Genomic DNA, 14,305 nt, shown 5'->3' with positions numbered 1-14,305 from the left:
CGCAGTACTCCAGGTGAGGTCTCACCAGAGCAGAGTGGCAGAATCACCTCCCTCAACCTGCTGGCCATGCTTCTTTTGATGCAGCCCAGGATACGTTTGGCCTTCTGGGCTGTGAGCGCACATTGTTGGTTCATGTCCAGCTTTTCATCCATCAGTCCCCCAAGTCCTTTTCCACAGGGCTGCTCTCGATCACATCATCCCCCAGCCTGTATTGAAACTGAGGATTGCCCCAACCCAGGTGTAGGACCCTGCACTTGGCCTTGTTGAACCTCATGTGTTTCACATGGACCCACTTCTCCAGCTTGTCCAGGTCCCTCTGAATGACATCCTGTCCTTCTGGTGTGTCAGCTGCACCAGTCAGCTTGGTGTCACGTACAAACTTGCTGAGGGTGCACTTGATCCTACTGGCTGTCATTGATGAAAATATTGAACAGCACTGCTCCCAGTATGGACCCCTGAGGGACACCACTTGTCACTGATCTCCATCTGGACATTGAGCCGTTGACCGCTACCCTCTGGATGCAACCATCCAACCAATTCCTTATCCACTGAACAGTCTATCCATGAAATCCATATCTCTCCAAGTTAGAGAGAAGGATGTTGTGGGGGACCGTGTCAAAGGCTTTACAGGAGTCCAGATAGATGACATCCCTTGCTTTTCCCTTGTCCGCTGATGTGGTAACTCCCTTGTAGAAAGCTACTAGGTTGGTCAGGCAGGACTTGCCCCTGGTAAAGCCATGTTGGCTGTCTCGAATCACCTCCCTGTCCTCTATGTGCTCTAGCATAGCTTCTAGGAGGATCTGTTCCATCATCTTCCCAGGCACAGAGGTGAGGCTGACAGGTCAGCAGCTCCCAGGGTCATCCTTTCTACCCTTTTTAAAGATGGGCACAATGTTTCACTTCTTCCAGTCACCAGGGATTTCATCTGACTGCCATGGCTTTTCAAATATCATGGAGAGTGGCTTGGCAGCTACATCAGCCAATTCCCTCAGGACTCTGGGATGCATCTCATCAGGTCCCATAGACTTATATATGTTCAGGTTCCTCAGGTGGTCATGAACCTATCTTCCCTTACAGTGGGAGGGGCTTTACCCCCCTAGTCCCCAACATGTTGTCCATTGACTCGGGAGGGGTGAGGACAGCGGTTGCCAGAGAAGACTGAAGCAAAAAAGTTGTTGAGTACCTCAGCCTTCTCCTCATCTGTTGATACTAGGTCACCATTCTTGTTCGTCAGTGGAGGTACACTTTCTTTAACTTTCCTTTTCTGGTTGATATACCTGTAGAAGCCCCTCTTGTTATTCTTTGCATCCCTTACCAAGTTCAGCTCCAGCTGTGCCTTGGCCTTCCTGACCCCATCCCTACACAAGCGGGCAGCATCCCAGGTTACCTGTCCCTGCTTCCACTGCCTGTGCAGTTCCCTCTTGCTCTTTAGTTTGACCAGCATGTCTCAACTCAGCCATGCTGGTCTCTTCCCTTCCTTGCCTGATTTCCTACCCCTGGGGACTGAGAGCTCTTGCGCTTTATGGAAAGCATCCTTAAAGATCTGCCAGCTCTGTTCTGCTCCCCTGTCCCTGAGGACCGTTTCCTGGGGGTCCTACTGACTAACTCCTTGAAGAGCTGGAAGTTTGCTTTCCTAAAATTTAGGGTCCTGACTATACTCCTTGCCTGTCCCATATCCCCCAGGACTGTGAACTCCACCAGTGCGTGATCACTGCAGCCCAGGCTGCCTCCAATCTTGACATCACTGATGAGCTCACTTGCATTGGTGACCATCAGGTCCAGTATTGCAGAAAGGAGGAAAAAATCACCTGTGTCCCAGGTTCCCTCACTAACCGTCCCAAGGCCCTGAAGTTTCTTTTAATCTCCCTTGAGCCACGTACTGTAACTTCGTCACCTCCCACGTGGAAGAGCAGTAATGGGTAGTAGTCGGAGGGCTGTACCGGGCTAGGAAGTTTCCTAGCGATACCTCTAACCCGGGCTCCTGGGAGGCAGCACACTTCCCTATGAGAAGGGTCTGCCCGACATATTGGACCCTCTGTTCCCCTCAGCAGGGAGTCTCCTACAACTAGGACACATCTTTTTGTCCTTGTGGAGATTGTAGTAATATGGGGGGGTATGTCTTTCTGGTCTTGGCTGTTCCTCTGGTGTAGATGGATTGACATCCTCGTCGTCCACTGACTGGTCCTCCACCTCTAGAGCCTTTTATCTATTGTGCAGAGGCACCTGGGGAAAGGTGCCTCTTAGCACCTTTTGCCAGGTCATGGCAAAAGTCTCTAGCTACCTATAGGTATTTATTATCTTTTATGAAAAGATACTCTCTTTTATGACCTTATCTTTTATCTTAGTATCCTTTATGAAAATATATTAAGATGATCTTTTATGGAAAGGTGCCTCTTGGCACCTTTCCCCAGGTCATGGCAAAGGTCTCTAGCTACCCATAGCTAATTATTATCTTTTATGAAATGCTTTCATAATTTTGTCCTGCAAATGCCATCATGGAACTGTGTAGGTATAGTGTTGGAAATCTGGTCAAATTCAAACTGATTTTTATATAGAGCTGTGCACGTTGAATTAGTACCAAATCAGAAAGTGCAAGAACAGGTACATTGCATTCCACTTGATTCTTCTGCAGAAAGTTGACAGCTAAGAATTGCTACATTTGCGGTGGAGGGGGAAGATAAGCTTCCAACTGTACAGCAGATTTGTCATTCTCAGTTCAAGATGAAAGAGATGAAGACATCTGGTTTGTTTGTTGCAGTGTTCAGGTCTGAACTTGGATTGAATAAAACTTCTGAAATAAAAAGTAAATGTTTGGAAAGAGAATTTCACATGTTCTGTCCAACAGTGTTAGTTGTACAGTTTACAACAAGAGGAGCATGTTGGAAAGAAGAAAAAGAAAAAAGCCAAAATGAGGCTTATACTTATAAAAATGTCATTATGTTTTATTGATGTGTATATAAATATATAAGGCTTCATTTTGTAAGACACCTGAGATGGGCAGTTTTGCAGAAATGCATAGATTCTTGGGGTCAGTCCCACCATTTTGGTGCTGGCATTGTCTGAATAAGTCATCTGAAGACTTTAGACCAATGCAGTCTGCCCTTCCTTTTGAAATTTGAGGGGTATGGAGTTGAGGGAATAAAAAGCAAAAGAGCATGCTGATAAACCACAATTGTTCTCTATCCCAAAGGTCTGTTTGTTCATAGCCAATTCAATTACATTATTAACCATATTAAAAGCCATTTATATTGATTACAAATGAAGGATATAGAGGAATAAAGATCTGTTTCAGTTTGAGAGTAAGGTACATTTGGAATTTAGTCTGTTAAAGCATCTGATGGTGTGAATGGAAGCTTGTAAATGTTACTGTGCTACGCAGTACTTTGGCCAAGTCGAAAGTATAAAGGATAGTAGTGTAGTGTATTTATTACTCTTTAGTTTTGAGAGTGCATTTTGGATGGATTATGCGCAAGAGAAGTAATTGAATTGTTGATGACACTGATAGTTGCTGGTATTTTTCCAGGATGAACTGGTGAGGATTACAACAAGTAAATAGAGAACGTGTCTAGCAGTTGAGAGAAACAGGCAATGGTGACAGGTAGGCAATGGTGCCAGCTCTGTGGGACTGTGTGGAGCTGGAGTGTAAAACACAGGGATTAGTTCAGGGCCACTGTAGATGAATGCTCAATATTAAGAGCAGGAATTTCTGAGAGTTTTGGTTTTTCCTGTCTGAAGAATAAGGATTTTGTCTAATTGACTTAGAGATACTGAAAGGATGCATGAGTTCATTTGTTAGTGAAACATTGAGATTTTTTGAATGGAAGAATTTATGACGTAAACAGGTGGGTTTTTTGTAGGCTGTTTGTTGGTTTGTGGTTTTGTTTTGGTTTTTTTTTAATTCCCTGTAGATTGAAAGTTATGTGTTCTCTTATGTGTGTGTTTATATATATATATGCGTATTTTTACCAAGATACAGTCTTCCTTTTTGCTATTTAGAAAATCTGTTCCAAATGAAAGGCTGTTTACATTTTTTTTGACTGTCCAGTTTTAGGAAAAAAAAAAAGAATCACATTTTATAATTAAGTTAGCAATTTTCCTCCTCAGCTAGAGGCTACTGTACGGAAGAAGATGATGCAGTGATGAAAAGGGATTTGAAAATTTTGGCTCCTGACATTTTGGTTTTTTTGCAAAAACTTATGAGTCATTCACAAACAAGCCAGCATAACAAATGTACTGAAGTAAAAAGCAACTTCTTTGTCTTCAGTGGCACAGGCAGCTGCTCTGACCTGCATTTTTCAACACACAATAATGATATCAGAATATTTTAAATTAGGAAAAGACTACTGCAGTACAGACAAAGAGTTTTAAAAATATACCTTTTTTTTTTAAACTAACTTTTTATTCTAGCCAGTAGAAGCAAAGCCTGACATGCAGTATCTGTTATGCTTTCTTTTATTCCAGAGCAGAATGAGATTATTAATACTACAGATGATACGAAAATTTTAATTGCATAAAGCACCATAAAATTATTTTTCATTTCTTTAATGGGTATTGTGTTGATATAGAATATACAGCCTTAGGAAAACTTTTCCCCCTCCCATGTAATAGAAATTGTTTGGTCTTTTGACCAAGTCCAAGGATGACTTTTCTACATTGTGGTCTGCATTTTTTTTAAATTAAATAAGGTCAGAGAATCAAAGTGCTTGATCACTGACAGGGGATCTGATGAAAAAAATCAAATTTAAACCCTGTTGTCAGGCTAGATCAGCTATACTTTAGCTAGAAGGAGGAACTAGATCAGTTCCTCTGTTCATCCACGCTTCCTAGGATAAATATGAGAAAGAAAAATTAGGAAACTAAATTCTGTACATTTTGTAAATTGATTTCTGTTCAGGTGCAAAGCACAGATTTTTGACTTTCAGAGCCTTAAACAGTTTGGGCCTCATGATTTTTCATCACCCTTGTAATGTAGCTGTGGCATCTAACATTTGGCAACAGTTTTTTAAAATCTTGACTGAATTGATTACTTCTCATTTTTCTTAAGAGGAAATATATATGGCTTGGCCTGGTGATCATACGATCATCCAGAGCTTGCTGTCCTCATGATACATCTTTGAGCGTTCGTTTAAAGTTATATTTGGACGCAGGTTCACAAGTTATCTTTCGAAATATTTTCAATAGCAAACACAAGATGCCTAACATCTTATTTCTTCCTTCCTTTAGTCTTGGACTTGCTGCTTGTAGGTCTGTGAGTGAGTACTGAAAGAGATTTTGTGGTCATAATTGACATGCTGTGTTTGCACAAAGCTAGTGCTCTGCAGCCTGTTAGCTGAGTGCCTTAGCACAGGTGTGGCAGAGAAATGGGCTGGGAGACCTCGGTGATACCATCCTCACCTGGCTTTTACTGTGAACTGGTTATTGCCAGCTGAATGCCAGGGGCATCTGCTCAGAAACCTGTTGCTCTTTACAACCTGGCCTGTTAGGGTTGTGCTGGCCCTAGGCAGCTGGGCTGCTCAGGTAATCTTCTGTGCTGCCCTGGGCTGCGGGTAAATCTTGTGCAGACTCTCACTGAAGTGTCAGGTGAGGTGTCACTCCCAGGGAAAAGCCTATACTTGGCATTGTTCCTGTCTCCTAAGTGTCAGGGCGTTTCACAGAAATGACTGTGACATGCAGCTCACCTGACTTCTCAGCAGAGCTGAAAGCAGGATGTTGCTTCCTGGTAAACAGACCTCAGGAAAATTACCTAGTCAAATCTGCCCTTTGGTATCTCCTTATGAGTTTTAAATCTACATTGCTGTTTTATATGCTGTATCACCAAAGAAAAAGTGGATTTTTTTTTTTTTCTTACTGTTTATTGCTATTATCTTAATCCTGTCTACTGAAATGTGTGAAATTTAGTGCAGGTTGGTAAAGCCTGGCCTCAAAATTAACAGAATCCATTTAATATTATCATATATTGCTAGAATATTTTATTATTATATATGCTGTCTTCTAGTCCAGATGTTGCCTGACTGGCAGAAGCAGTATGCTGAGATTGTGTATGACAAATGTGCTCATTTCCAGAGCTGCTGTTTGTCTGCAGCTGACACAGCATCATTACCCTGACTAGCTGAGAGGAGAGGTTCAAACAAAGGAGACATTGTAGGAAGGAGACAGAGAGTGAATCTGGACAGCTCTTTCCTTGGAGAAGTCGGGAGCAACTATAAGGGTGGTTTGTGCACCTCAGGTTCCTAAAGCAATTGCAGTAGCAAACTATGCTGAGATTGGACAAGAACAGGCAGATTATTCATCCAGAGATTCTCACTGTCTTTTTCACACACTGATAGGCTTTCCTCATTTGTTTTTGAAATAGTTTTGCCCATGTGAGTCAAAACTGAGGTTGCAGTAAAACACAAACCATTACCTAGGCCTTGTGATTTCCACTCACTGCCTCTAGGTCTCTTCCTTAGCAGCATCACTCTGTCTTCTCCTTTTGTTTGCAGGGTCAAAGTCCAAGTATTTTATTAAGCTATCAATGTTGTTTGAATTTAAACAGGGAAGAAAACCAAAAACAACCAACACCCCCCCCCCCCCCCCCCCAAACAACAAAAAGCAAGAGTAGGATTCATGCGCACAGAGTCCTGCACGTGTAAGAGACTTGTACCGTGTTGCAGAGAGAGACTTGCATGCAGCTCTTGTAGTGCACTCAAAAATACTTCCCAAAGCACACTAAAACTTCAGCAGTTCTGCCTTTCAGGCTTCAGTCTCCAGTGCTGCTGCTGTTCAGCTGGAAGTTGGCAGGCCATCTTGGCACTGATAGGTTGCTGAAAGTGAGAGATTGACTTTGCTATGTTGTAAATATCATTGTCTATTTACTTGCCCTTGAAAATGCTATAAATACTGTGTTACTGTGTAATGAAGTATGAATTACTGCAGTGAGGTTATTTGTAGTATGAAATGAGTCTCAGTACAGTTTAAAAACCACTGCTACATTATACTTCTTTACAGGTTGTGAAGGCTGGAAACAAAGTTCATAGCTTTGGAAAGAGGGAACAAGCTATCAGGAGGAATCCCAATGTTCCTGTTATAGTAAGAGGCTGGCTACACAAACAGGTATCCATGTAATGTTATGTTTCTGTTCGTGTACTTCAATACAATCATCAAGTAAAAGTAAGTGCCTTCCAAGTAGCTGAAAAAACAGAACCTTGAATGTTGGTGATGCAGGGCAGTATTGGGTTCTCCTACAAGCTTCCATAATGAGGGGCTTGTGCTGAGCAAGTGTGAAAATCAAGTTTTACATACAGGTTTGATTCAGAAGTGGAAACAATGATAAGTGGACATCGCCATCATGGTTAAATGTTGAGGCTATAACTTTGTCGTCTAAATCTGTTTGTTTTCCCTGTTTTATCCTGCTGGCTTGCTGCCATGCTGACCTCAGTCTCCCTCAGAACACACTATAAACCCGAGGTTGGCTGTGAAGCCCTTATTCCATCTGCTTGTTTATGCCCTTGTACCCTGACCAAAGGCTGAATTCCAACCCATACGCCTTTTGTTCTCCAGAAGCAGGAGGGAGAAAATGAAGGGAGGCAGGGATCCTGTCACCAAGACCAGTGTCCAAGCAAAGGTTGGATTACAGGATTTTGTCCAACAAACAGAATTTTACAGCTGCTGCATCTTGAACTCTTAAGCTGACAGAAGCACATCCTTGAGTGCAAAAAAGTAAATAAAGCTGTTTGTTGTATGCAAATACTTCCCTGCTTCTAACTTGGCCGTCAGCGTCCATCAGATTATCACCAGAGATCCAGCAGCTAGGTTTAGGGACGAGTAGGAGAAGGCTGAAATCTAAGGCTTACAATTATGGTTCTACATATACAGGAAAGTGAAATTGCTGACAGGCATCCGCTTCCTCCTGCATGGAGAGCTGTATTCTGCTATCAACTCTGTTGACATCCACTACCCAAGTCCATTAGTTTTCAGGACAGAATCAGAACTCAGACACAGTATGTGTTGACAGCATTGTAGCATGAAAAAAGAAAGGGAATAAAGTCCTTGCATACTTAATATGACTGCAGAAAGAAGAAGGGAAATAGTATATACAGCATTCCTCTAGCTATTTCCTTCTCTCCCCTTTCCTCTACTTGCAAGCACTTAAAGCCTGAAGGTGCTTTCTGTGCTGCTGGTCTCATCAAAGTCTCCCTCAGCTGAATAAGTTGTACTTGCTTAGGATACAGTCTGGCAGTTTTGCAAGCTTCTAAAATTAATTTCAATGTAAATATTACCCATTTTGACAAGGTGATATATATATATATATATCTCTCTATATATATATCTCCACAGGCATATTATTTTATACTTCATTAAAATTTACACATAATGCACCCTGTTTTATTTCCTAAGGAATACTAGATTAAATTACATTTTAGGCATGGGTAACGTGGGATATTGATTCTAGAATTATAGGGGATCATTGTCTGAAATGTGAGGTCATACTTCACAGCTGTGTAGTGATTTTCATCTTGGTCTACAGGCAATCCTTGTTGGAGTTTGTGCCATCCAGCTGCATACTTTGTTTCTTTACTGCAGGATAAATCTGTCTAGATAAAATATGCATTGGTTGTGTATAAGGTTAATCTGAATGCTGTTTGGGATGTGAGTTTAATTACTTAATGAAAATTAGCAGTTTGAATATTCTACCCTGATTATTTTATAGCTGGATGTTTTTCCTCTTATCTTTCTTAGTACATAATATTTTGCCAAAATATAAACCACTTGTTTTTGCAATTAATACCATATTTAGGTAAACTTCTGGTAAACTACTCACTGGTACAGCATGATATGATAAGCTGTTAACTTTCCTTAAATGAAAAGTGTATCACATTGCTTGCATTTCAGGATAGCTCTGGAATGCGATTATGGAAAAGACGATGGTTTGTGCTTGCTGATTATTGTTTGTTTTACTACAAAGGTGAGTAGATACTAGCTCTTTTGAGTTAGTCTGTAACAGTTCACCTGTTCAAATCACATTGCAAACATAAACTAATTGACCTCTTCAGATATAGTTAGGTATTCTGAGAAGATGCATAGTGAAACAATTACTTTATTCATATGTCTATAATGCGCAGCAAATTTCAGGCCAGAGTCAGGGAACAAGGGGGTGCTGTATGATTTTCTGTCACATAACTTATCGTTGATATATGCCAAGGTTTACGTTGCAAAACATTTGGCAGCAATACCAGTTTAAGATTTATCCCATCTCTGGTCTGCGTTGTGTTACGTACTTGCTTATGCTTGGACAGCAGATTTTTTGAGAATGCCCTATGGCTAGATAAGGGTATTGATTCAGCTTTAATCCAAGGGGCAATGTAAGAGTGAGAACTTCTGGATCCAGTATTTCTATCAAAAAAGGTTAGATGGGATCTTAGCCTGAACTGGGAATAATGGTATGACATAAGGTTATTTTGAAGTTTTGAATATTTTGTAGTGTGTTACAATTTTTGGAAAGCCTTACAGAATATGAAACTCAAATTCATATTTCTAGGCACTGCATTTCTGCTGCTGATCACTTTGGAGCCAGCAGTAATAGAGGTTTCCTAATTATAGCAATTAGCCTAGATATAGAATGCTAAATGGAAGGTCCGTCGTGTTACGCAGCCTGTCAGAGTTCATTTGTCACAATAAGCTTTATTGTCAAAGTGTATTCTTCTTCTGTCTGAACCTAAAAAATCAACCCCCCCAAAAAAACCTCAACAAAAACCCAAACTGATCTTTTTTTAAAAAAATTCAATCTTGTTTCTTTAAAAGAAAATATTTTTCTCCATGTATTATTGGTGTTGAGTCATAAGAAAATTCAGGTCAGAAGGGACTTCAGGAAGTGTCTAGTCCAACCACCTGGTGAAAGCAGGGTCAGCAAAGAAGTCAGCCCAGGTTGCTCAGGGCTTAATCTAGTCAGGAGTTGAAAACCTCCAAGGATGGAGATGGCACACCCTCCCTGGTTGGCCTGTTCCGCTGCTGCTCTGTCCTCATGGGGAAAATTCTTTTCCTTATATCCGGTCTCAACCGCTCTTCTTTCTACTTAATGCCTGTTGTCTGTGTGTCCATAAAGGAGAATGTATTGTTACCCCACTGAAAAGTGCAGTGAATTAGATTTTTTTTTTTTTTTTTTTTTTTTAATTCAACAGACAGCAGAGAAGAATCTGTTTTGGGTAGCATACCATTGCCTAGTTACGTAATATCTCCAGTTGGACCTGAAGATCGCATAAATCGCAAATTTTCTTTTAAGGTACAGTTACAAAGCTTATTAGCTAATTATATTTTTAAATGTTTATTTGCATTAGAAAAGATGCTGTTGTAAACAGAAATATCATCTGCTTTCCCATTTTATTTTTTTTTAAAGTAGACAGATTTATTGAATGCCTGTTCCAATGTGACATAGCACTTCTTTGTTGCTTATGAGTTGACATTCCTATGTCTGTAACTGTGTGTCTTTAGAGCTTAATAATGTGTCTGTGAGTAAAGATTCTGTTTCTAAAATTAGAAATTAGTATTGATAAGTTCTTCCAGTACTTATCCATGTATACGAATGGAAAGAAAAGTTGTCATTTGTTCTTTATAGAGTACTTAATCTCATACTGGACTGATGGTCTTTTGGTTTCATTGTGTTCTTTTTTAAATAAAATAATTAGCTCAGTTCTCGCAGTTAGAAAATGACAACACTGTAGCTTTTGACGTATAACTTCCTCATTTCAAGGGGAAAAAGAGTAACCAATTTTTTTCTCCTTTCTTTGGGTGGAGCAACAGTCGTCCTAAGTGACATGGAGTTTTTTAAAGAAAAAATACTCTTGTTTTGATATAGTTTGAGGTTGGTTTTGTGGGTTTTTTTTCTTTTTAAAAAAAAAATAATTGTATAATTTACAGTTCTATTCTTTGTTATAAAAGCCTATGAAAATGAAATAAAAACATACATTCCTTCTTGACAGTGGAGAAACCTGACTCCAATTGATTGTCTGAGCTGGAGCACTAAGGCAAAGTTTAGAAACTTCAGTGTATGTTGCAGATTTAAATTCTACCGATACTTGGAGCAGAACCTGTTTTTCTATCAAGCAAATGAGCTATGTACTTCAAAAAAAGTAAATTTAGAGATCAGAATTTGATCAGGTATACTTTAGGAGATCTAGAAGGACACTTTTTGTTTAAATCTTTTCTGTGCTGAAATTACAAAGAATGTGTGCTCAGTTTAGACTTTCTCTTGCATTTTGATTTTTGGGTTGTTTTAAAATTGTAGACTGCCTTTTGTTGCTTTGGGTTCTAATTTCAGGTGGATAATGGTTTGAAATTTATTAAACAAATATTAACTTGGGAAATGTGTTGAAAAAAAGACCCAGTGCACTTTGTGGAAATGTTTATTGTACTTTTTCAAATGCATTGAACATGAGATAGCAGGACAAGCTACAAAGGAACCTTTGTTTAAGAAAAACATTCCACTCCAATATTTAATGAGTGTAATTCATCAAGTCCTCCTCTTCTAGAGCCTTTTGCTAGGGAGAAGCACATACTGAAAGGGAAGGACCCAATGTACTTCTAGGCTTCTACTTCTCTTGAATAACTATTAGTGCAGACTGGGGAAGGAGATAAGAAAGTAGCGATAGTATCTAGTTGCTTTAGAATTAAAAAAAAAAATTGGCTTTTTATTTTATTGAAAAGATGTTTGTAAATGTTAATCAAATGTATATATTAGGATTATTAACCAGTTTAACACTCTCAGTGATAAGGGGAAAAAAAACCCCTGTGCATGTGTGTGTGTGTGTATATACACATATGCACACACACACGTAGTTTCCAAGCAGTATGTTCTATAGGCAAGCTCTCAAGTCACCACTGCCAAGTTGTGCCTCTCCTTTCCTGCGGAGTAGAATCCATGGTTGTGATCATGGTTAAATGTTTTCAGAAGCAAGTGCAGACTTCCCCTGTTCCTTTTAGGATATCATTCCTATATGAGCTCTACCAAGTCTGTAATCTGAGTCTCTTTCTGAAAATCAGCATGAGCCAGTAACCTGAGACTTTCAACATAGGGTCATTACTAAAAAGTTGATACAGAAACAGGGAATTAATAGCAAAAGAAACTTTATGCTAGAAACCTATATAAAAAATCCACAACATACATTTCACGTATTAGTTTGTTGTGCCAATCTTAACTCTGCTTTAGGTGTTTGATGATTGACTGCAGGCTTGATGCTGCAGGTTCATTTTATTTAGAACCAACTCCTAGGGCAGTAGGAGAATTTCGTAAGATTCCTGTCGCATGGACCCCATCCAACACTGATGTTCAGTGGTCACGGCTGTGGGCGCATGGCGGCAGGAGCATGGCCGTACTGGCATTCCATCACTCACTAGCCATTACCTTTATCTAATCTATTCAGTACACTTTGATATCCAGAGTGTAGACAGACATTCTGTCTCACGACGTAGTGCAGCCAGAAATAGAAAACACAAGCAGATTATGCCCAAAATAAAGATAAGACTTTTTCAAATTTAAGTCCCGAATGAGTGGGAGAATGTGCCATGTCACTTTTTACATTTGGCCTGCCATTTTTTCAGATTCTTGTAAATCCTCTCTTACAATAGATATTGTAACAGAGATATTGTAACAGAGATATTGGCTTTCATTTTAAATGGCTGTTTTAAGTAACAATGAGTTTTTGAAGTTAGGGAAGCAGTCAAACTGCAAAAAAATTCAATATTTTGGTTTGTAAAACTAAAGGAAAGAAATTTACTTAGCAAATACATGGATGCTTTTTGCATGTGATTCAGTTAGAAGGTGGTTTCTAAAATACATGCTCACTAGGATGTATGTTAAACCCTGCTAATTGTTAAAATGTACACCGTAGGAGTTCTCAAAATTCTTTTCCTTTCATCATCTCCTAAGGCCCAGCTTTAAGCTTTTGTGTCTCTGGGTCTTTAGCAATTACAGGCCTGCAAAACTGCATACAGGCTGTTCAAATGCCTACTTTGAAGTGTAGCAGTATGTATGTTAAATTGTTTTGTTTAGAAACTCTGCTTTTCAGTATTTATCTTGACGAATTTTTCACATTGTTTATTTGTCCCAAGCAAAGCGCTGTGACTAGTTGTAAGCTACTGTCATTAAGCTGTGTGACGGCCTTTTAGAACTCAGGATCCTTACTGCATATTTAGTTCAGTAGCTAACATCTTAAAGATATTTAATTAATCTAATTGCTATATTTTTTAATACAGTAATTTTTTTTTCTGATACAAATGTGAGGGAGCACAAATCCAATGTACAGTTTTTAATGTGAAAAAGTCTGCACAACATTAACATACAGCTGGAAATACTCCCTGTGATTAATAGATAATTGTACTTTTTAATAATACAACGATTTTAAACATGAGTAGTATCATTTTAGGAAGGTTAATGTCATTGCAGTCTCTTTAGAAGCCTCATTGTCCTCAATCATGAAAATTATTTTTAATTGGTCTTATATGTGTTAAAATATATGAGAGAATACTGAATGTAAAGTAATTTATATGAATCTGACAGTAATACAAAGTGAGAAACTTGGAAGGCCTACCAATGTTTGCTGTAAAGAAAACAACAAAACTTCATGCAAAGACAATGTATGCAAGTATGTTTGTATTTATGCAATTTTTGTATTTAGGTGCATATCTTGCTACCAAATAAAGTCAATGAAAGAAGCTCTGATGTTCCCGTAAGAGTCAGGAAGTAGCGCTGGAGATATAAATTACTCCTTTTTATTTTGTTACCACCCTTAAATTTTTTCAGATATACCCTTTCAGCGTGAGGGCAGAGCCTGGGAAGCCAGGCCAAATCATTACTTCCAGAAGATGCTCCTGCAGCTTGTTTTTAAACATATTTTCATTATTGACACTCTAAGACTTACTAATGGAAGTATCTGTTCATTGGTTAGACGTCCTGAGACCAGGGCAAACTTCTTACCTATTTCTCTTCGATCTCAATGGTTTTCCTAAAAAATTTTGACATAGCTTGTTCCTTTATGTTTTCTGGATCATTGTTGCTTCCTTAGGCTCCCATATTGCTTATAAAGCTTCTCTGGCTCTGGGTAGTCAGGTAAAGAACTGCCAAGGACTGTAAATTTGAGGTGCCATTTTAGAATTTGGAAAAGGGAAGATTCTACCTTCTAGAAATCCTGAAAAACCTCAATATTATTTGAGAGTGAAAGGTGGGTTAGATTGTAGTGTGCTGTTGTGTTTATAGTGAAGGCTCAGAGTATTATTTCAATTTTTGCTCATAAATGTTTCATGAATATTGAAATTCAGGAGAAAGGAGAATTTC

At 39.2% G+C, this 14,305-nt stretch overlaps 1 protein-coding gene across 9 annotated transcripts in view; it reads left to right on the top strand.

The window, feature by feature from the left end:
* PLEKHA7 (pleckstrin homology domain containing A7) overlaps positions 1 to 14,305 on the top strand; it is a 172,928-nt gene that overhangs the window by 110,706 nt on the left and 47,917 nt on the right. For 8 of the 9 annotated variants that reach the window (XM_075502239.1, XM_075502237.1, XM_075502238.1 and 5 more), the window contains 3 exons: positions 6,988 to 7,092; positions 8,872 to 8,944; positions 10,158 to 10,258. In XM_075502239.1, coding sequence (XP_075358354.1) covers positions 6,988 to 7,092; positions 8,872 to 8,944; positions 10,158 to 10,258 — 279 coding nt within the window. Of the gene's footprint in view, positions 1 to 3,567; positions 3,599 to 6,987; positions 7,093 to 8,871; positions 8,945 to 10,157; positions 10,259 to 14,305 lie in introns of those variants that run through there. The other variant, XM_075502244.1, reaches the window with a different exon arrangement.

Source organism: Mycteria americana, chromosome 5 (genome assembly GCF_035582795.1).
Source record: "Mycteria americana isolate JAX WOST 10 ecotype Jacksonville Zoo and Gardens chromosome 5, USCA_MyAme_1.0, whole genome shotgun sequence".
NCBI lineage: Eukaryota > Metazoa > Chordata > Aves > Ciconiiformes > Ciconiidae > Mycteria > Mycteria americana.
This window is presented reverse-complemented; position numbering and strand designations above follow the sequence as displayed.